General features: G+C 36.7%; 3 protein-coding genes and 1 long non-coding RNA gene across 4 annotated transcripts; 2 read left to right on the forward strand and 2 right to left on the reverse strand.

Moving 5' to 3' along the window:
• Positions 1–19: 19 nt before the first annotated feature.
• Positions 20–7,243, reverse strand: GckIII (Germinal centre kinase III). Its single transcript, XM_075293204.1, has 8 exons — positions 5,907–7,243; positions 5,356–5,454; positions 4,649–5,287; positions 4,443–4,588; positions 3,702–4,380; positions 763–1,098; positions 495–688; positions 20–336 (listed from the first exon to the last, which is right to left on the reverse strand). The coding sequence occupies exons 1-8, from the start codon at positions 5,919–5,921 to the stop codon at positions 324–326; spliced, it is 2,121 nt and encodes a 706-aa protein (XP_075149319.1). The 5' UTR covers positions 5,922–7,243; the 3' UTR covers positions 20–323.
• Positions 7,244–7,304: 61 nt separating this feature from the next.
• Positions 7,305–8,062, forward strand: LOC142223331 (uncharacterized). Its single transcript, XR_012718685.1, has 2 exons — positions 7,305–7,811; positions 7,869–8,062. It is a non-coding gene; the product is annotated as an uncharacterized LOC142223331 (long non-coding RNA).
• Positions 8,063–10,827: 2,765 nt separating this feature from the next.
• Positions 10,828–13,225, forward strand: LOC142223334 (uncharacterized). Its single transcript, XM_075293205.1, has 2 exons — positions 10,828–10,976; positions 11,039–13,225. The coding sequence occupies exons 1-2, from the start codon at positions 10,906–10,908 to the stop codon at positions 13,200–13,202; spliced, it is 2,235 nt and encodes a 744-aa protein (XP_075149320.1). The 5' UTR covers positions 10,828–10,905; the 3' UTR covers positions 13,203–13,225.
• A 392-nt stretch (positions 13,226–13,617) lies between these two features.
• On the reverse strand, positions 13,618–19,527 carry LOC142223335 (zinc finger MYND domain-containing protein 11-like). Its single transcript, XM_075293206.1, has 5 exons — positions 19,089–19,527; positions 18,208–19,011; positions 16,848–17,557; positions 16,637–16,789; positions 13,618–14,179 (listed from the first exon to the last, which is right to left on the reverse strand). The coding sequence occupies exons 1-5, from the start codon at positions 19,249–19,251 to the stop codon at positions 14,033–14,035; spliced, it is 1,977 nt and encodes a 658-aa protein (XP_075149321.1). The 5' UTR covers positions 19,252–19,527; the 3' UTR covers positions 13,618–14,032.
• Between the last annotated feature and the right edge of the window lie 2,949 nt (positions 19,528–22,476).

The following is a 22,476-nucleotide window of genomic DNA, read 5'->3' on the forward strand; positions in this document are numbered from 1 at the left end:
TGTTTTTAGTTTTCCATGCTTTTTGTTTAGATTTTATGCGTTTTTTGCTTTTGTTTGCATTCCATTTCTCTTGTCAATTTTTTCAATTTTTTGCTTTTACAGAGAACGCATAACTGCTTCCGCTTAAAGTGGTGGCAATGGAAGTATTGTGAAGAAGATAACTTCGTAACATCATCGTGAAGAACGAATAATAGTTATAATAATAATAATAATACAAATATAAAATAATTATAATAATAAAAAAAAACGTTAAGAAGGAATAACATAAAAATATCCACAACAAAACCGGACCAGGGGTTGTCGTCGCTTGGGCATGTACATATCTACTTTTTGTTTCTGCAAAATAAAGAGAAAAAATAAAAAATGAATGAAATTGCAAAACACCTTAGCAAAGTGGACAAAACCATTTAGATTAATTGAATACTTGGCCCATTCGGAGATAAGATAAGATAGCAAAATAATTAGCTTAGTAAACAATTAACTCTCCACCATACCTAATTGCTCTATCCATAATATTGTTGATGCGTGTTTCCGAATATCCCGGTACCAGTTTATGTATGATCTCTTTTAGAAATAGATCGCTTACACCAGGGCGACTACGTTCGGCCAATTCAAAGACTGATTTCAAATCGCTTATATCCATAACGTTCATATTCTTGCTGGAATTACTGCTATATTTACGCTGAATCTATAGAAAATAGGAAAAGGTATAATTCCTTTGGTATACCTATTAAAATTTAGCAATGCTCTATGTTTACTTACATCAGAAAGTATAGGAAATAGGAAATTATTAAGACATGCACTATTGGAGTGTGAAACACGACCACCGACTGCCGAGGCACTCTTATGATTAGCATTGGAGGATGTAGGCGAAAGAGCCGATGATGACGACTCATGATTTATAAAGTCCGTTGAGGATGATGTATGCGAATTACCATTGTAAACATTGCCCATACTGCTGCTGGTCGCTAGCATATGACCACCACCACTGGCTGGAGCCACTGCTACCGATGAAATAGAAGCTGCCATTGTACTGCGCCGCATAGCTCTTTCCTCATCTTCATCTCGTTGTTGTTTACCATGATCGATCAATTGCAACTAATGACAAATATATTAAAGAAATTGTTAATATTTCATTTTATTATTAGAGATAATAGCAAATGGCACATGACCAAAAATATAATAACAAAAAGTTAGTGTTCAAAAGTGAAAAAAATTGTTGGCTCACTATAGCTTTTCAAAGCAATTGGGACCAATTTTTTTTAATAAATTTGCTAGAAAAAATCTCAGTTCCTAGAATAATGACTATAGAGGAAAAACTTTTCAATGTTAGGAATAAGAACGTGCTAAAAACCGTCATTTTTACGGTTAGTTTTGTAATAATATAGAAAAAAACTTTTTGGGGAGAATGGGCTTACAGTCAAACCTATAGTGCTAGGACTGATTATGTACTGCATGGTACTTTAGATACCCAAAGTTTAACTCGAATCCTTAATTAATTGAAATTCGCTTTGATAAAGGTGCACAATAAAATAATTGCAGGTGCGCAAAGAAGAAACCAATAGCGGCTCGATTATGATGGATTAAATAAATTTTAAACACCAATAAAAAAACTTAGATCAAGGACATGGAACTTGGCATTGCGTACAAATTTTCTAATCACTCTAGGGTTGTTCAGGTAGCCAACTCTGTATTTCTCAAATCGGGAACATATTGCCGTAGATCTCTCAACAAGTAGGCTAAGGACTTCAATATTGCCATCATATTTTGTACAGCCACCTTGTCTACCTTCTTCGCCGCAGAAAGTTTGCCTTGAACTGCTGCTCGTCCTTAGCAGTTTTTTGGTCTTCTTTAGGTTCCGCTTGACAATAGCCCAGAATTTCTCAATTGGGCGGAGCTCTGGCGTGTTGGGAGGGTTCTTGTCCTTGGGAACCACCTGCACGTTGTTGGCGGCGTACCACTCCATGGCCTTTTTACCGTAATGGCAAGATGCCAAATCCGGCCAAAACAGTACGGAACAACCGTGTTTCTTCAGGAAAGGCAGCAGACGTTTATTCAAACACTCTTTCACGTAAATTTCTTGGTTGACAGTCCCGGAAGCTATGAAATTCAAGCCATAAGTACAGATGGCTTGCCAAACCAGATATTTCTTTGCGAACTTTGACAGTTTTATTTGCTTGAAAATATCTGCTACCTTTTCACTTCCTTTTGCCATATAAAACTCCTGTCCCGGAAGCTGCTTGTAGTCGGCTTTGACGTAGGTTTCGTCGTCCATTACCACGCAGTCAAACTTCGTCAGCATCGTCGTGTAAAGCCTCCGGGATCGCGCTTTGGCCGTCGTATTTTGTTTATCATCGCGATTTGGAGTCACTACCTTCTTGTAAGTCGATAGTCCGGCTCGTTTTTTGGCTCGATGCACGGTTGTAGACGATACACCCAGCTTATTTGCGGCATCTCGGAGAGAGAGGTTAGGGTTTCGCTTGAAACTACCGGCAACTCTCTTTGTCGTCTCAGCGGCTTCCGGTTTTCGATTTCCCCCCGATCCAGACTTCCTGGCTGTCGACAAACGTTCCCCAAACACTTTAAATACATTTGTAACGGTTGATTTGGCAATTCCAAAATCAAAATAGGAGCAACATTCTACACACACACACCTTCAAAATGAGGGGTGTTCAGGTTTTTTAAATGCAAAATTGAAAGAAATACGTCAAGTTTATATTGACAAAATTTTGACCGTATCACCCTTTAATATGAGTGTCTGACTACAGGAACATACCAAACAATTTCAAAACGAATGAGTTATCATTAATAGGAACTACTTTACATATTATGGGGGAACTGGAATCTGTGGTTTTATAGCTTTGGAGTACAGGTGGATCTGGAAAATCTTAACTGCTGCTAAGGGATTTAGGTTAGGTTATGTGGCAGCCCGATGTATTAAGCTCACTTAGACTATTCAGTCCATTGTGATGCCACAGTGGTGAACATCTCTCTTATCACTGAGTGCTGCCCGATTCCATGTTAAGCTCAATGACAAGGGACCTCCTTTTTATAGCCGAGTCCGAACGGCGTTCCACATTGCAGTGAAACCACTTAGAGAAGCTTTGAAACCCTCAGGTGGGATAATCCACCGCTGAAAAACTTTTTTGTGTTCGGTCGTAGCAGGAATCGAACCCACGACCTTGTGTATGCAAGGCGGGCATGCTAACCATTGCACCACGGTGGCTAAGGGATTTGGAACAATAATAAACAGAAATTGAAACGTTTAATTGTCTGGATGGAAAGCTGAAATGTCTTTATTAAATAAGTATCTCTAGTCAATGTGGCATTACAATGAACTAAATATCTACCGTAGCCTGAAATATGGGGCCGCAACCATAATTAAACCTACTGATGGTACAGTAAATATGTTAGCCAAGGAGAGTTTCAAAACTCAATATCAACGTTTTTAAAGGAAAGAAGTAAGAAAACAATATATCTCAGGGAAAAAGTGTGTCAAAGGTATCAAGTGCAATTGGCATATTTCTTATTGTACAAAAAACTGGATCGAAATCAAAAAAGCTGATTTTTTTTCAATTTTTAAAATAAGAAAACTAAATGATACCCTTTTCTAAAATTTCCCAAAACTTAAAAAAGAAAAGATTTTCCAAGACTTTAGTAACTCGATAATTCGAAATTCGTTGTGTTTTGTGTCAACTTACCGAGGAACGCCTTTCAATATCTGCATCCAGAGATGTGGTACGGGTCGGTCTTAGATTAACCTTTTGTTGCTCTTTAAAGTTAGTACTAGATGAACTCTGCATAACGCCACCAATAACATTCTTAGATGAACTTTCGTGCAAATTGCCAGATGAGGACATATGTTGCTGTTTGCTATGCGAGGAGTTAACATTGGACGACGAAGACGCTGATGATGAAGAGGAGGTGGTTGGTAATTGATGATGGGAATGCTGTGTTGAATGAATGTGATGATTCGACGATAGTGACGACTCGCGTGCACTAATTGGTGGAGCTGCCGAACTTGAGGACGTAACCGTTGTGACCGACGAGGACGAAGCGGATGCAGATGTTGCGGATGATGGTGATAATGCTGAAGACGATGATCCACTTGCAACCATATTGTCACGTTTATTTTGGTTTGTGACGGAAGAGCTGCTGCTGCCTTGCTGCTGAAGATGTTTGCCAGCCCCATGATGCGAAATGGGTGAGAGCACATCCATACCTTGTGCCAGTTTATCCATTTTCAGTTCATGCTGGGAATCAAGTCTATTGAAATGATTGCTGGTAAGGGATTTGTGTGAAGGTTCACTGTTGGGATGTAAACCCTTAACGGTCATAATCCAGGGTTCATCCGTATTGCAGCCCGGCTTGGAATCGTCCCTGCAAACAATGAATATCATTAATAATTACGCCAACGTATTTTTGACCGATAGTATACTTACGAATCGGAATTTTCAGATTCAGTTTCACTTTCGTCGCCTTTTTGTAATTTCCATTTTTTGTAGCGGTCTATCAGATCGATAAGGTACGAATTTTTCTTAGCTTTCTTTATAAAAGGATACTTGAGTAACTCCTTTGCTGTAGGACGCTAAAAAACGAGATGAGAAGAATATAGAGGTGAGCCATATACACCAGTTTGTGAACTTACATTCTCGGGATCCTTATTAAGGCACGCTTCAACGAAATCTTTAAAAGACTTCGTGTAGTTTCCCGTCAGTTGTGGCGGATTATTCTTAGGTATTAGGAATAAGACACGCATAGGATGCAATTCAGAATTGGGCGGTTCTCCTTTGGCCAGTTCTATGGCCGTAATGCCTAGAGACCATATGTCGGCCTTGGAATCATACATGGACTGTTTAATCACCTCCGGGGCCATCCAGAACGGCGTACCCACAAATGTATTGCGTTTCGAAGTGGTATTGGTCAACTGACCGGCCACTCCAAAATCGGCCAATTTTACATCACCCATTTCGCTAAGCAATACATTGGCCGCTTTGATATCACGATGTAGTTTCCGTTCCGAATGCAAATAGTCCAAACCCTTGAGGACTTCACGTAGTATTATGGCTATATGCATTTCCTCAAAAGAACCCGCCTTCATTAGATCCAAAGCTGAACCGCCACCCAAATACTCCATTATGATCCATAGCTTGGTGCCCTTGAGAAAAGAGCCAAAGTATTTGGTGACAAATGGTGAGTCGCACTGCGACAACACCATAATCTCCTGTTGAATATCTTCGATTTCATCTTCAGCCTCTTCCAAGTCAATAATTTTTATGGCTACCACCTGAAATAAAACACTCATCACATTTAGCCAAGGATCAAATATTAAAACATGTTTCCAAATGTTTTCACCTGTTGCGTTCGATTATCAATGCCTTTGAAGACCTCACCAAATGACCCTTTGCCTATGCGCTCTTGCTTTGTGAAGATCAACTCCGGATCGACCTTTTGCTGTGGAAACATCGTGGAAGGAAGTATTCGAAATATTTAAAATAACTATAAGAGTTGGTAAGGTCAAACTGTCTGAATTTCTTAACCAAAACATTCCAAATAGCTGCTTTGCCACCTCCAACGGCGGCAGCAGCTGAGGCTAATACCAGTCTACTTGTGCACTAAGTCACCAGTTCTACCGCCGTTGTTTGTGTGAGAATGTGATTTGTAAGAGTTTAAGGCAAAAGAAAAATTAATTTCGAAAGAATGTGGCTAAAAAATAACAGCAAAAACTGCGATAAAGTAAAAACAAATAGTGATTGATGATCTCATTTATTTTGGGGGGCCGATGGCAGTAGCGGTGGTATTGGGACTAGTGTCGATGATGGCACAAATACTGGGACTTATCTGGGCCATAAAGATATGGCCAAAATATTCCCGAATTAACAGGAAAAAGGTTTGCAAAAACTTACCTCTGTCCACGACATGGTGGGCAGATGATGATGGCGGTGGCAATGTGTCCGTCTAAATGTGCTGCACTCAAATCTACAACCACAGACTGCTTCTCCTCCTCCCCCTCCAGGTGTTGCTGCTGTGGCGGCTACACTCGGCAGCTATGGTTTCCTCTTCCGCCTTTTTCGGGTGATGCAGCAAAGGCAAACAACAAAACAAGACACTTCTCCCTTAATAGAAACAATGATCCACTACAAGACTGCGGCTACTTCCGTAAACATGGGCACGCTGCGACAGCAGCCACTTCAATTATAAGCGGCGCACACCTCAAACACTCTCTCACACGACGACGATGACAATGAGCAAACAAACGCAACACACAGATTTCAATTCAACCCGATCAAGAGGAAAGGTGTGAGCACGAAGACCAATTGATGGTCTCGAAGTGTGGTGAGGGTGGACGATGGCGGAAGGCCTGCGAGATCGTGGGATCCCCTTCTTTTACTGGTTACAGCACTCACACTTAAAACAATGGTCGTCTATCTTCTGTTGTTTGTTTGCTTGCCAGTCCGTCCGTCTGTCTGTCAGCTGCCAAATTGGAAAACTGGGACCCAACGGGAACGTTTACTTGTCGTCGTATATCTTCTTTTCAGTATGCCTTGTGCCACTTCTTCCTCCTCGTCGTTTTTGCTGTATGGCCGTTTCGCAACTTCGCTGCAATGTACTATATTTTACTTTGGTTCCACTACCATCACAACTTCTCAATGACTGCTACGTTTACAAAAAATTACGCTGCCCTGACTATTTCTCGTTGTCGTTCTGCTTCTCAGTCGGCCAGACTAGACTGTAGTGGCCCTTGCTGGGTTGGTTTGATTTTTCGGACGACGACAATGATGATGATGATGTTTCCCTTCTTCTCATTCGCATACACCTCCCGAGAAACGTTATTGTTTTTGTCTTTTATTCACTGCTGTTTGGTGTTATTGTTGTATATGCTTTGCATACGAATTGGAATTTTTAAAAACTTGGAATTCTTTTTCTAATCACACTGGTGTGTCGAAGACAGATAGATCTTGTTTTACCACTTCGCTTTGTTTTCAATTTATTATACGTATGTTTCTGTGTTGGTTCTCTCGTCGGTCGCGCTCTTCAAATTTCTTGCTCGTTTCTTGAGTGCTAAACTTTCTTTTTCCGACGTTTCTACTTTTTTTCAGAATAGATTTGATAGATTTTCCGAAAATTTTTCATACATTCGACCAGGAAAATATGACGGCGAGATTTTACTCTTACGGAAATATGAAACTATAAGAAATTATTAACAAAAATGCAAGCCCGTTATGTAAATAAGTTATAATAACTTTCCGTTTTTTGCTTTCTTACAACTATTTTTTTTTATACTGACAGCAAGTGACATTTCAATTTGACACACATGAGTAGTGTTGCCAAACATTCACATGGCATAATCTTCAATCACAAAACGAAAAGGTAATTCGAAAGGAACAGCGGGGTTCCTATTGCGGTAACAACGTCAACAACGCTTCTAAGTTAATCGGGTCGGAATGTTTGTGCTTGAAAAAAAATGCCACATTTTATATAAATCCCGGGATTCGGGATTTCAAAGTAATGAATCCCGGTATTTTTTCCGGGATCCCGAATTTCTCGAGATTAAATATTTTGAGTATATACCCTGCCAGCATTTCAAAGTTCCATATCATCCTCATCGCTACCACAGTCTCGTAAATGTCACTTCAACCATCATGAAAAGGTACATCAAAAAGTACATGCAAGTAATTTGCCATCCCTACTGTTAAAAAAAGCCATTTTTTTTGTGAAACGCCAAGCGCAACCAGCTTGTTATATTTTAATTAAATAAAAACGAAAATAAAGTTCTGAAAACATAGATTATACGCTTAAAATTGTGAAAGGTATATTGGTGAACAATTTGGTGATTTTCCAAATGGAATAAAGTGATTGTTTTTCAGATATTTTACAGACACGCTGCCTCCATGGAATAAAAACACTGGTTGATAGACGCAGCAACATGTAACTCGCTACTTGTAACTCAACATCATCATTAATGCCAAAAATTATGTTAAATGTAATGTGATAGTGGTATAAATGTTATATTTTTAAGAATTTGTAAATGTTTAATCAAATTAATAAATATCTAAACAAACGTGTTTTACTCGACCACAATGATTCTTTTACAACTATCTTAAAATGCACTTTTTCTGATTGTTTGGAGGGTCCCTTATTGGCGTCGTTCTAAATTGATCTATAAAGGCACCTAATAATTGCACTCATGCGAAACATTTTTGTAGTAACTTGGCGTGGTACAACTTCTCAATAGTGACGGCGCTTTTCCGACGAGTTTTTGATGTCGTATATGATTGTTTTCGACGTAGTGGGGATTCTCAAAAGAGTCCCCAAATTCAAAAAATGTTGGCAGGGTTATAATTTATTTCAATGAAAACGAAAATGAAGTGCTGAAAACATAGTTATTACGCTTAAAATTGTGAAAAGTAAATTGGTGAACAATTTTTGACTTTCCAAATGGAATAAAGTGATATTTTTTCAAATATTTTTCCAGACACGCTGGGAATAAAAGTACTGGCTGATAGACGCTACAACATTTAACTTACAACTTGTAACTCAACATCAATCTCTTATGAATGCATAAAAATGTGTTAAATTTGATGTGATAGCCGTATAAATGCTATATTTATGAGAATTTATAAATGTTTCATAAAATTAATAAACATCTAAACAATCGTGTTTTACTTGACCACAATGATTCTTTTACAACTATCTTAAAATGCACTTTGTCTGATTGTTTGAAGGACTCTTATTGGCGTCCTTCTAAATGTATCCAGAAGGGCTCCTAATAATTGCACTCATGCGATACTTTTTTATAGTAACTTGGCGTGGTACAACTTCTCAATAGTGACGGCGCTTTTCCGAGGAGTTTTCGACGTAGTGGGGATTCTCTGAAGCGCCCCCAAATTCAAAAAATGTTGGCAGGGTTGTGATAGTGGTGTAAATGTTACATTTATAAAAATTTATAAATGTTTAATACAATTAATAAACATCTAAACAATCGTGTTTTACTTGACCACAATGATTCTTTTACAACTATAGGCCGGTATGCACCTCTAGCGAAAAATTTCATTCCCATAAGAAATGCATTGCTATTTACGCTAACGAAATTTTCGGTAGCGTTCCATTTCGTAAGCTGGTACGCACCTCTAATAAAAATAACAGGGTTGTCAAAAGCATATTTTGGCAGCAAACATTTAATTTATTACAATCATTGTGTGCGTAAAAGTTTTAAAAGGTCTGTAAATAATAAACAATTTATTTGAGGAATATTTGGAACATATATTAACAATTTTTAAAAGCGATTAGCTGGTTTAAAATTTGTGTACACATCCCTGTTTTTTTGTTGTAGACTTAAATAAATTTTTGCTGCCGAAAATTTCGCTAGAGGTGCATACCGGCCTTATCTTAAAATGCACTTTTTCTGATTGTTTGAAGGGGCTCTTATTGGGGTCGTTCTAAATTTATTTTTGTAATAACTTGGCGTGGTACAACTTCTCAATAGTGACGGCGCTTTTCCGACGAGTTTTGGATGCCGTATACGATTGTTTTCGACGTGGTGGGGGTTCATCAAAAAATGTTAGCAGGGATACTGCCTCTTAAAAATATCAAGGCATCCACAATTTCATGAGATATACGCGATCTTATCTAATTGCAGATGAAAAACATCTCACCGGTTTATTAATAAAAAAATCCAGAAAGCTAAAAATTTAACAAATTTGGATTATTTTTTCGGGATACCGTAAAAATCCCGGGATTCAAAATAAAAAAAATCCGGGATTTCGTGACGAGATTAATCCCGAATGATAGCTCTAATTATTCCGTTGAACATAACATATAGTGTGGCCAACATCTGGAATATGTCTCGAAATGTTGGACATCGGGATTATCATCCGGATAATTGTATACGATCGCTATAGCGATGGGGATGAAATTAAATTTTAAAATAGGGCTGTTTTCTTTTTGCACTGGATACAACATTTGTATGGGCTATCCAGAACATCGTTGCACTGGTGTTCTATCCAGAACATCTCATCAGTGCAAGTCGCGCCGATCTTGCCAGATTGTGTTTTGATAAAGTGACGCTTCATCGATTCACAATAGCACTTTATTGTGACTAATTGATCGAAAAACATGAAATTCAAAGTGGTATAGTGTCACAAATAATCGCAGCAGTAAATATTTATTACTAATTGGAGCATTTCATACATTAAAAATTCAAGATTTCACTTCTTTTCTGTGATTTGTTTTGAACAGTTGATGACAGTGTTGCATATTTTTGGAGATGTCCTGGATAAACGAGTACTCTGTTTTCTTTTAGTCCTTCACGGCTTAGGGTATCCAGTGCTAAAAGAAAACAGCTCTAATGCTGCCAGAGACGAGACATACTAAGGGGATTTCCTGCCCAGTTTGAATGTAGTATTACTTTGGAAGTTTTTCTATGAGTTTCCCAAAACTTTTCGTTGCGTAATGCTTAGTACTAAGTTCGTTTCTGCAAAAGCGAATATCTTCATCTATCTCCGTATATTGGGTCTCAAACCCAGGGATGTTACCTTCTTTATGCGAAATAATATACCTGCCTATTTTTTCGTGCGAAAAAATCCAGGATTGTATAAATATGTGCTTTAAAATGCTCAAATCAAAGATTTCGCATTTATTCCGCGCTAACGTTTTTTATATCGAGTATAATATATGTAATAACAATTGCATAGTGTGAACGTTGTACTACTCATTTCGTTTTCTGAGTGTAATCTCAAATAAACATCTTGATATGTGTATGGCCGATTAATTTAATCTCAGCTGATATTATTCGGCCATACTAAATTAACAGCTGTGTTGAGCAGTTCTATTTTGTTGTTGCGTTCCTACAACTATTTAGCTTGTGTAAATTGTTTATATGTAGAAAAACAAGATCTGAAAACAATGCCTTCATTTTGCGCTGTTGTCAACTGTAACGATAGATATGGTCATTCTGAGAATATATCCTTCCACAAGTGAGATCTATTTGCCGATTTCCAAAAGTTTTCTTACTGTAATATCTTTTTGTTTTGGACAGGTTTCCTTTGAAAAGAAAAGAACTATTGGAGCAGTGGGAATCATTCATACAAATACAAAGAGGTCCAGGATGGCGTGCATCACGGTGGAGCTCTTTATGCAGTCGACATTTTCGTGAGGAAGATTTCAGATCTCTCAATGAACGGAAAACATTAAAAAAGACGGCAGTCCCAAGTGTTCTGGAAGTGGACAACGGGGCCTTAAGCCGAGGAAAAACATCCACTGATGTCACCAAGGCTGATAAAGATTCACAGAAAGATAAAGAGTTCAAAGAAATCTTGGCTATAAAGGAACAATTGGAAGATGTGGCCACACCAAAGACTAACTGCCGATTATGTGGAGTTAGTGCCGTGCCGGTAGCCACATTTAGTCCCAATAACTACGAACTATATGGTCTCTTGCAAAAATGCTTTCCCACATTGAACATTGACCAAGATGATACGCTACCAAAGGTTCTCTGCTCTTCATGTTATACAAATTTGCAACAATTTAGCGAGTTTGTGGACCTAGTATGGACCGCCCAGGCAGAATTACAAAAGAAGTATAAATCGAAAGCTGTAGAAAAGCCACAATTAAAGATTAAACAGGAACCTTTAGGGGTTCGTGTCAAACAAGAGGTAGCCGAGGTGGGTTATGACCAACAACAAGATCCCAGCACTTGCATGGGAGGCAATGATGATTACGATACCATGGCCGAGGGAAACCATGAAGAAGGCGACGATTCAGTGGATCAAAAATATGAGTTTTGTGATTTTCCCATAAACGACTGTGACATAATGGAGATCATCAATTTAGATGACCCCTTCATAAACATTCCCGATGACGACAATACCACCGTGATCAATGAGAATGAAGAAATTCAGAAACCCATTAACGAATCTGTTAACCATTTGCCAACAGCTCATGAGTTATTACTAGCTCATATGCTGATGGATGAACATAACTATGCCTATGTGGATACCACAGAGGACTTTAAAGAGGAGAGTCAGGTGTATAAAACAGAAAAGTCCGATATAGACGAGAGAGTGTTACCAGACCTCAGTGGTATAAAACCCTCCATTAATAGTGTCAATAGTACCCTATATCAAAATGACCCTATAACTGAACCCAGTAATATGGTTTCCCCTTTTGAAAATCGAGCATTAAAACCCATAGTCACATCAGTGAGTGCAATACAGCAGCCATCCAAATCGAATGGCATAGTGGTTCTAAACGAAAGCATAGTCCAATCAGTAGGTGGATGTCATCTTCATACTTGTATGGTATGTCATCTAAAATTTTTTTCCGTTGAAAGTCTCAAAGAGCATTACACTCAAGCGCATGGTACACCAATGGTGACTGTGCCAACGAGTAATATAGTCTTCGAGAGAAATACTTTGGAGGGCAAGTGCAATATGAAAAAGGAAATAATTGAAAATGTAGAGATCTTCAGTGCAAAACAATCAACTTTAAAGGAGTCAAACGAAAATGTTGTTACTAGCAATGATAAATTCAAAATGGACACCATGAATAGTGCAATTACAACAAAATTTGACTCGCAAAAACCAATGGAACAATCGATGAAGTCATCTCACTCAGATGTAAGGCGAAAAGGAAGAAAATCGATTATTTTAAAAGCCAAACAGAGACATTGTAAAAACCGCAAGATACTACGAAGGAATATATCTCTGAATACTATGGCCAGTCAATATCATCAGTTGAGAAAATTATATCAAACACTGCAGGATAAATGTTTGAATTTAGAACAAAATGTTGAACAATTACAAATGCAACCATCGACAAAGGCCTCGCCACCACCACCACCACCACCACAAGCAATAAAATATAAAAAATCAAATCGAGAAATAAAACTTCACTCCAATAGCGTAACCACATTACCAGCGGAGAAAATCTCCTCCTACAATTGTCCCATATGTTCCAAGACATTTCCGAATGGCAACAGTTTACGCCAACATAGTATTACCCACGTGGAAGAAAGAAAGCATGTATGTAATTTGTGTAATAAGCCATTTAAGCGAAGAAATGGCCTACTGCAACATATGAGGGGATTCCATTTGGGAATGAAACCCTACGCATGTCCCGTTTGCAATCATTGTTATGCATTAAAATGTGATATGTTGCGATGTAAACATTCCTCTTTGAAAACAAATCGTAGTATTGAATAAAATTCTTGTATACTTCAAAAAAATATATATTTTTTTATTCCATTCCATGGTTTGGTATAATTATTTATAAGTTGGTCCTTATTCATCAGGTGACTTTAAAGGGATAATCAAAAAGCCAAAAACTTTGACTCTTGTTATTAAAAATATGTAATTGAAATTAGAAATTCGGAAATAACTCAAATACAAGGAAGAAATACGTAAATGTTGTCTCTGTTAGAAGCGGGTAAATTGTGAAAATGGCGAAAAATGTATTTTCATAACATTAATAAACATTTCTCATGAGTGATATAGAATTCAAACAACTATGTTTTTGTTTATTTACTTTTTTTTACTGAGATTGTGATGAGCTGCTTTTATATTTTTTGTTATTTTTGGGTTAGTAAGGCTACCTTACAAATGATACAAATAATTAAAATTACGTGGTAATTGAAATTTTTATTTGTCACAGACATACTTCATAACTTTAATCTACCAACAATAACAAACTAAACGAATATTCAATAATAAAAGGAATTCATGCTTAAAAACTAAAATTTCATATTGAAAAAAGTTTACAAAAATATGACTTGTTTGTATATTAAAGAAAAAAAAAAATAGAATGATTTCATGCTTAAAAACTAACATTTCATGCTGGAAAAAGGTATTCGTAAATATAATTACTTGTTTGAATATTAAAGATAAACAAAACGAATGCAAACGGAACGTTGCAATTTTGATGTATTGAAAATTTCAATTTGAAATCTAGAATCGAGTTTTGTTGAATTCAAATTGTTTAAGGCATGCTTAACAAAATTTGTCAACTAAAAACTGATCTTTATTGCCCTGCCAGGTTATGCAATATCGATGGACTGTGGTCTTCCTTTATTGTTGCATTCCTTAGAATGTCCTTCCTTCCAATGACGTGATTGACATATTTGAGAGCAATATGAAGCAAGAAAACAGCAGGAGAATATTGCCTCCGATAAGCACCAATAACACTAGGGAAGAGAAAATATATATAATATAATAAAAATATATATGTAACAGGTTGGCTGATAAGTCCCCGGTCTAACAAAGAAAAACACGTGTTTCATGAATTCATGAATTTTTGCCATCGTTCTCAACAGAGGCCATTACTTTGCCAGCGGACTTTTGAGTCTTTCCACGCTTCGGAGACGGTTCACCGGTCGCTGTCCACTCAGCCGACTGTCGATTGGACTCAGGAGTGTAGTGATGGAGCCATGTTTCATCCATTGTCACATATCGACGGAAAAACTCGGGTGTATTACGAGTTAACAGCTGCAAACACCGCTTAGAATCATCAATACGTTGTTGTTTTTGGTCAAATGTGAGCTCGCGCGGCACCCATTTTGCACAGAGCTTCCGCATATCCAAATATTGATGAATGATATGACCAACACGTTCCTTTGATATCTTTAAGGCCTCTGCTATCTCGATCAACTTCATTTTACGGTCATTCAAAATCATTTTGTGGATTTTTTTGATGTGGTGCAATGGTTAGCATGCCCGCCTTGCATACACAAGGTCGTGGGTTCGATTCCTGCTTCGACCGAACACCAAAAAGTTTTTCAGCTGGTTTTTAATGCTGGTGACATTTCTGAGGGTTTCAAAGCTTCTCTATGTGGTTTCACTGCAATGTGGAACGCCGTTCGGACTCGGCTATAAAAAGGAGGTCCCTTGTCATTGAGCTTAACATGGAATCGGGCAGCACTCAGTGATAAGAGAGAAGTTCACCAATGTGTTATCACAATGGACTGAATAGTCTAAGTGAGCCTGATACATCGGGCTGCCACCTAACCTAACCTAACCTTGATGTTTTCGTCGGTAACCATCTCTTTCGGGCGTCCACTGCGTTCACCGTCCTCCGTGCCAAGTTTTTCCTTCCACCGTATTTTTCCCTTCAGAAAACTGTATTTTATCAAAACACGAAATTCCTTTTTTTCCATTTTTTTCACAATACCGAAAGTTGCTTCACAAAAGACGCTCTATCTCACAAACTAATTGACTTACAGACGTCAAATTTTGACACGAATCATTTGAAGGTTGGTACTATATAAAAATAATATGCATTTAATACTAGCGACGCCATCTATGTGTCTGACCGGGGACTTATCAGCCAACCTGTTATAATAAAATTAAATTAAAAAATATATTATGATGGTGAAAAATTAAAGGTAGCTTTTAATTCGATGCTATAAAGGAATATCTAAAATATATCAAGGATTTAAGTAAGTAAGACAAAGGGCTCCCGGTCAGAAGTAACATTTGAGAGAATTCAATATAGAAAAACATCGATCAAAAATTCAACTGTTTTGCTGTGGGAAAAGCAGATGTTACCGTTAATTTAGCAAACTTTGGTTTGCAAACACCGACAAAACACACCTTATTTAGCAGAAGAAATTCGTGTTTCAGCAGACATTTGTTCTTGAATAGGTATACATTAATCGAAATTTAAATTTTATGTATATAGAAGCCACCGTGATGCCAAAGTTAGCATGTCCGTCTTGCATCTAAAGGGTCGTGGATTTTGATCAAACACCAAAAAGTTTTCAGCGGTGGTTTATTCATTCTCCGTAATGCTCGGCAAATTTTTGAGTGCTTCAAAGCTTCCCTAAGTGGTTTCACCTTCTCATTGAGATAACTAGAATCGGGCAGCACTCATTGATAAGAGAGCGAACTGAATACGAGTAAGTCTAAAATAACGGGCTGCCACTGTAATTAATATAATCAGCGAATGGAAAGCAGTCAGAGGCAAAGATTATAGATTTGAGGAAGATGGGAGATTGGCTACTGAGCACATCAAACCATTTACCACATTAGTTTAATACTCGAAACAAACGCGTATACGACAAGTATTGACATAGCATTAAAATGCAAATAAAAAGAAATTAAGGGCACGAAATAAATTTCCATAAAGGGGAAAATGTAATTTTCTTTGTTGTTGCCTAAAATTTAACATTGTTTCATTAAGAAAATTACATTTTTCATTTAAAAAATAAAAAAGAAAAACAACAAAAAGATTACAAGCATGTATTAAACTAATCTGGTAAATGCAACATTTGGTATGACGCAATCCAATCTTCCATATTCCTCTTCTATAATCTTTGGTCAGAGGTTGCTATAATAGCAAAGGGCAGAATCAGATGATGAACGATCGTTGGGAAGAATGTTGATGTTCTTCCGAGACGGATCACCGTCCAATAACACCATGTCACATCAATTAGAGAAGCTTTGAAACATAGTAACAGTACTAATGAGACCACATAACGGGGTTTGGCGTAAGCCCGAAATATATAGAACCTTCGAGCCTATTTCGGTTCAGAGCAAAATGATAACCACTATATTAAATAATTTCAATCTCTTGTATTTCCCTAAGAACGCTATAGATTTTTGTGTATTATAGTTACCTATGGCTTGATAACGTCTTTACATACCCATTGTTTATTTTTTATTGTCTTACGTTCCAGCTCCTGCTTTTCGATAGTTTCTTTCAACTTTCGTTTCTGGGCTTCCATTTGATCATTCTTTTGTCTGTACTCGTTTATCATTCTACGCACCTCAGCAATTTCCCTTAACATTTCTTTCAACTAAACGATGGAAAACAATAATTGACACTTATAGAGGAACATTTCAATAACTTCTTACTGATTGTGATGGATTATTATCTGTGGAATGCTCAGTCGATTCTTCAGTAGTTTCTTCATCACTGATACAATTATTAACGGACAAAATTTGAGGGTTGTCTAAGTGACTGTGTGGTTTTGTTCCTTGCAAACATTCTTTGGATGTATTATGTTTTTCCACTACTGCCATATCTTCTTCTATGTTAAAAATGGCCGATATTCTGCGTTTACCAAGCCGAGTACGTTTTTCTTTTTCTATTAATGCCTTTGAATTAGTGCCCACTACAGAACGTAGGATATCATCCATTTCATGGGGGTCAGCATTAAATGCAAATTTTTTTGATGGATATTTAGAGAGCATTTGATGAAATCGTAACTCTTCCATTGCTTTTTTCATAGTGCGACCACTTCCCATATTAAGTGATTTGACATCAGAATCGATGGGCTTAATGTAAGCAGCATCTATGACAGCCTTGAAATGTGTTCCTCCAAAAAATATCACTTCATACTTATTGTTTGGCAACGAACGAATCACTTTTGCAGGCCAATATGGAAATATAGTGTGTTTAGCATAAACCAGTTTGTGACGTTTTGCACAAGGTATAGCAAACCATATAGACGATACTTTTTCCTGAGAGTGGCGGAAACAATCAGGACAATGTCTTATTTCCGACAGGTCGTGAGCCACGTCACGTATTAACCATTTTGTAGATTCCATTTCGGTACTATACGCTATGGAGAGACAAAATAGAAATGTATCAATACCTTATTGAATGTGTGTTTGTATGTGTTTCTTAATCCTCATATAGTGGACCTATATATAGCTCATCTTCGAACTTAACTTTCCTGCGGCCAAATTCCAAAAAGCCCGAAGGTAAAAATAAAAATATCGAAGTCTATTATATTTAATGAGTATCTATCAAGAAATAAAAATGTCCAAAAAGTTTCCTAAATTCTATACAGAAATGCTGGGATCCATGATTAATGCGAATGGATGCGGTAAAATTATAGTTGCAATTTGGTGATATTGATCTGCAAAAAGTTTGTTTTCGACAAGGTGGCGTTAGGTGCTATAAACTCGAAAAAAGCATTGCTCTTTTGTAGGAGAGTTTTCCATCGAAGAGTTGATCAAAATGTGCCACCGAAGTCTGTGATTTCAAGCATTGTGACTTCTCCCTTTGGAGCCGTGTGATAGATAAGGCCAAAGGCTCAGCGTCGATTCAAGACCTTAAATATAGTATTCTTGGGGCAATCGAGGAAATAGGCCAGCCACTTTGGGTGTTCTTTGAATACCAAAAATTAGAAAGCCTTTTACATTTGTGTGCAATTCAATCAAACTTTGTGGATATTTAGCGTCATATACCATCTTTGTTATTACTTACGTCCGAAAAAGACTCCAAAGTTATGTTGTATATCTAACAAGTCCACAAAAAACTCTGTGAGGGAATTGTAACATTTTCTTTGTATTTTAAAGTCAATGTCATCCATCGTTAGTGTTGAATAAAGCATCAAAGCACTGACCAGACCCATTTCCTTTATATTCAAGCTTCGAAAATTCAAATATTCACGAATATCATGTGTAAGCCACTGACGATTGGTCGAAAATGTATAGTTGAGTAAATGACACAATTCGCTCGAGGGAAGATTGGGGGTATTCTTCTTGTTTACCCTCTTTAGCAGACGACAGCATGTACAAAGATCATGATTCTGTTTTCCTTCGTTGCTGGAAAATGCTTTTTTTGATTGCTTAGATGCTGATGAGCACTGGTTAGGATGAGACACATCATTACAAACTTCATGATCGACTATTTCTTGCGGTCGATTATTTCTCTTGTCAGGTGCGGTGGCTGCTGACATCAAGGCTTCAAGGTCAATATTGGTACTAGCAGAAACGGGGTCTGGTACAGAAATAACTTGTGTTTTAGTAGAAGGTATTGCATAATTTGGCCTATCAGGCTTTTCCCGATAACACAGACGATGAAATGAGCGTCTACATTCTATGCAGTTCTCTAGTTGTCCTGGCAAATGACACTCGTAACAATACCAGTCATGAGGAGACTTTCTTTTAACTTCGGCAGAATTTGGTAGGCGAACAATTTTTGAGTCCACCACGCCACAACTTGATGCATATACTGGTATAAGCAAGCCATCGCTTAGAGCAAGGACAATCGTTTCTTCAGCAGTGGCTATACGAAATATAAAAAAAGTTCAATAAAGAAAAGATCCATAAGAAACCTTCAATTGGAAATGAGAGGAAACTTACTTGCTGAATATCCTCCTTTTTCTATTAGAGTCGCCACAAGCTTGTCAACGTGACACGTGTTCTCCCGGCCGTCTTCTACATTGCTTGAAATTTCAGGAAAACGAAGATGCATTAGGAAATATCGTAGGCAGTCGGGATGTGCTCTTCTTGTTATATTAGCCATTGCGAAACCTCGGATTTATAAAATCCATGTAGTGGTATCAAATTGATAGTTTCTATTCCAAGCTTGACTTTGGCTCAAATTAAAAGCACACAGACGACGACAGACCGAAATCAGCCAGACATTAGCTACAGTTCCAATACACAAATCTATAGATATAGGCGATAAATAAAATAACACCACCAACAATACTACTACTACCGACGACACACAATGAAAAAAATTGATTTAAGATTTTTTAATTACACAAGTCGAAATTTCGCTGTCGAAATTTCGGCTACCCATAAGAAATGGGGAAATTGAGACGTTGTTATCGATTGTTTACGAATTGCACCCATAAGAAATTCAAGGCAAAACCAAAGACAATAAACTTGAGGAAGATAGGAAATTGGCTTGCGTCATACCAAATGTTGCATTTACCATGTTAGTTCCATACATGTTTGTAATTTTTTTATTTATTTTCCGTTTTTATTTTTTAAATGAAAAACTTAATTTTCTTAATGAAACAATGTTAAATTTTAGGCTACAACAAAAAAAAAATACATTTTCCCCTTTATGGAAATTTATTTCGTGCACTTAATTTATTTTTATTTGCATTTTAATGCTATGTCAATACTTGTCGTATACGCGTTTGGTTCGAGTATGAAACTAACAGGGTAAATGGTTTGATCTCCTCCAATTTCCTATCTTCCTAGAGTTTATTGTCTTTGGGCAAAACTGTGTTATTGACACGTAAACAAAATTTCTGCTAGAGGTGCATAACCAGTGCTGCCGCTACAACTTCAATCGAAGTATTTTGCTTCATTTTCACAAAATTTACTTCGTCACTCCTTCTTCCAAAAATCTGCTTCACGTTTTCTTCTGCTTCAAATTTTTAAAATTTTCCCCATATTACCTAATTGTTTTCCCAATCCTTTAATTACGATGAACATAGCGGTTTTAATCATTGAATTATTAACCGATGTGGATCAATTTTTGCATAGTTGTTAGAGACCATATACTTACACCATGTATCAAATTTCAGCCGGATCGGATGAAATTTGGTTCTCTTAGAGGCTCCGCAAGCCAAATCGGGGGATCAGTTTATATGGGGGCTATATATAATTATGGACCGATGTGGACCAATTTTTGCATGCTTGTTAAAGATCATATGCTGAAACCATGAACCAAATTTCAGCTGGATCGGATGAAATTTGCTTCTCTTAGAGTCCCCGCAAGCCAAATTTTGGGGTCCGTTTATATGGGGGCTATACGTAAAAGTGGACCGGTATGGCCCATTTGCAATACCATCCGACCTACATCAATAACAACTACTTGTGTCAAGTTTCAAGTCGATAGCTTCTTTCGTTCGGAAGTTAGAGTGATTTCAACAGACGGACGGACGGGCGGACATGCTCAGATCGACTCAGAATTTCACCACTACCCAGAATATATATACTTTATGGGGTCTTAGAGCAATATTTCGATGTGTTATAAACGGAATGACAAAGTTAATATACCCCCATCCTATGGTGGAGGGTATGATAAAATGAATTCTATTGTTTTGTTTTCAAAAATATATGCTACTTCAATTTTATTCAATCTACTCCACTTTTTTCCAAAATCTACTTCACTCAATTTTTCACTAGCGGCAGCACTGTGCATAACGGACTTGAGACAATGAAGACAACTGCATCGTTTGACGGACCTTGAAATAGAGGAATGCGAGTGACCGCACATACTCGCAAAATCATGCCTTGATATTTTTTCTAGCAAAATCCATAGGAAATGCAAAGATATACAGGCCTGTTCCCAATTTCACAAAATTTTGCGATTTGTGTGGAAAATAAAATCGTGCGATCATAGCTGTTAAAATCAGCTATTAAAGAAAAAATATTTTTTTTTTGAAAAAGAAAACAATAAATGAATCTGTAAGTTACAAGGAATGGCTTTTTTGATTGCAATTGCCAATTTCGAAATACATCGATGCCGCAAAATTAGCAAAATAATTATGGTGCTACGCTACTCAGTGTTGCATTGAGTTTTATTCGCAACAGTTTCTAAATAAAATCGTAATATTTGGAACACGATATGCGAATAGCAAAACTTCCCTTCAGTAGATTGTGTCAAAATGGGGTCGTTCCAAAATATACGCGATTATTACTTGACAAGTACAATATTTCGATATTTTATAGTTTTGATTTACTGCCAAGACATATAGCAATTTATTGTTAAGCATGGTTTATAAAGCTTGTATAAAACAATATCTTTGAAAAATTGATTAATTTATTTTGAATTCGCAGAGACAAGTCTCATCGATTAGAAATCGGAAAATTTTGCGATGACCGGAACAAGTCTAATTGGAGAAATCGCAAATTTTTTGCGATTACGATTATGGGAACCGGCCTGATAGTTACTAACGAAAATTATACGAAGACTTATTATCGATTCCCCTTAACCCCGGTATCGAATCTCTTGCGAAAATTCTTTTTGCGTGCCGATAACAGAGTTTTGTGAGGTATTTCTTATTGGAGCTGACAAATAAAGTAAAAATTCTAAAATATTTTTTGATTTTACAAAATATATAAAATTTGTTTTTTTTTAATAAAAATTTATAATATAACTTTTTATAAAATTTATATAATTTTTTTTTAAATAAAATTAAAAAATTTCATAAAATTACATATTTTCTCTTTGTTAACATTTGACGCTTGTTATACAATAGTTTCTTTTACATATGGGCTATGGGATGTACCATTTGTATGGGCTATCCAGAACATCGTTGCACTGGTGTTCTATTCAGAACATCTCATCACACACAATTTTTTTTTCTGATTCAATCACGAAATTAATTGATCCAATTAATTTGTTAATTGAAACGTCTTCAATCACTGAAATTATTGTATCAATTAAAAAAATTAATTGAGAGTCAATTAAAAAATTAATTGATCCAATTAAAAAATTAATTGATACTATTATTTTTGTGATTGATTTTTGTTTCAATTAAAAAATTTGTTGAATCAATTAAATTTTTAATTGAATATTTTTTAAATCTCAATTAAAATTTTAATTAGAAAAAATTTCGTGAAATTTTTTTGTGTGTACTATTTGATTGATGAATCAATTAAATTTTTAATTGAATAAACTTTAATTGGAAACATTTTCGTGGAATTTTTTCTCTGCAGTGCAAGTCGCGTCGGTGTTACCAGATTTCATTTTGATAAAGTGGCTCTATTTAGATTCACAAAA

This window comes from Haematobia irritans, chromosome 2, assembly GCF_050003625.1.
Source record: "Haematobia irritans isolate KBUSLIRL chromosome 2, ASM5000362v1, whole genome shotgun sequence".
Classification (NCBI taxonomy): domain Eukaryota; kingdom Metazoa; phylum Arthropoda; class Insecta; order Diptera; family Muscidae; genus Haematobia; species Haematobia irritans.

Excerpts from the sequence above, each read along its gene's own strand:
- GckIII (XM_075293204.1), bottom strand. Across the intron at positions 5,288-5,355 it reads TTGATAATCGAACGCAACAG|GTGGTAGCCATAAAAATTAT; the intron begins GTGAAAACATTT and ends GTTTTATTTCAG. Across the intron at positions 4,381-4,442 it reads GAATCTGAAAATTCCGATTC|GGACGATTCCAAGCCGGGCT; the intron begins GTAAGTATACTA and ends CATTGTTTGCAG.
- LOC142223334 (XM_075293205.1), top strand. The coding sequence starts at position 10,906 with ATGCCTTCATTTTGCGCTGTTGTCAACTGTAACGATAGATATGGTCAT. Across the intron at positions 10,977-11,038 it reads GAGAATATATCCTTCCACAA|GTTTCCTTTGAAAAGAAAAG; the intron begins GTGAGATCTATT and ends TGTTTTGGACAG.
- LOC142223335 (XM_075293206.1), bottom strand. The coding sequence starts at position 19,251 with ATGGCTAATATAACAAGAAGAGCACATCCCGACTGCCTACGATATTTC. Across the intron at positions 19,012-19,088 it reads AAAAGGAGGATATTCAGCAA|CCACTGCTGAAGAAACGATT; the intron begins GTAAGTTTCCTC and ends TATTTCGTATAG. Across the intron at positions 16,790-16,847 it reads ATAATAATCCATCACAATCA|TTGAAAGAAATGTTAAGGGA; the intron begins GTAAGAAGTTAT and ends TCCATCGTTTAG.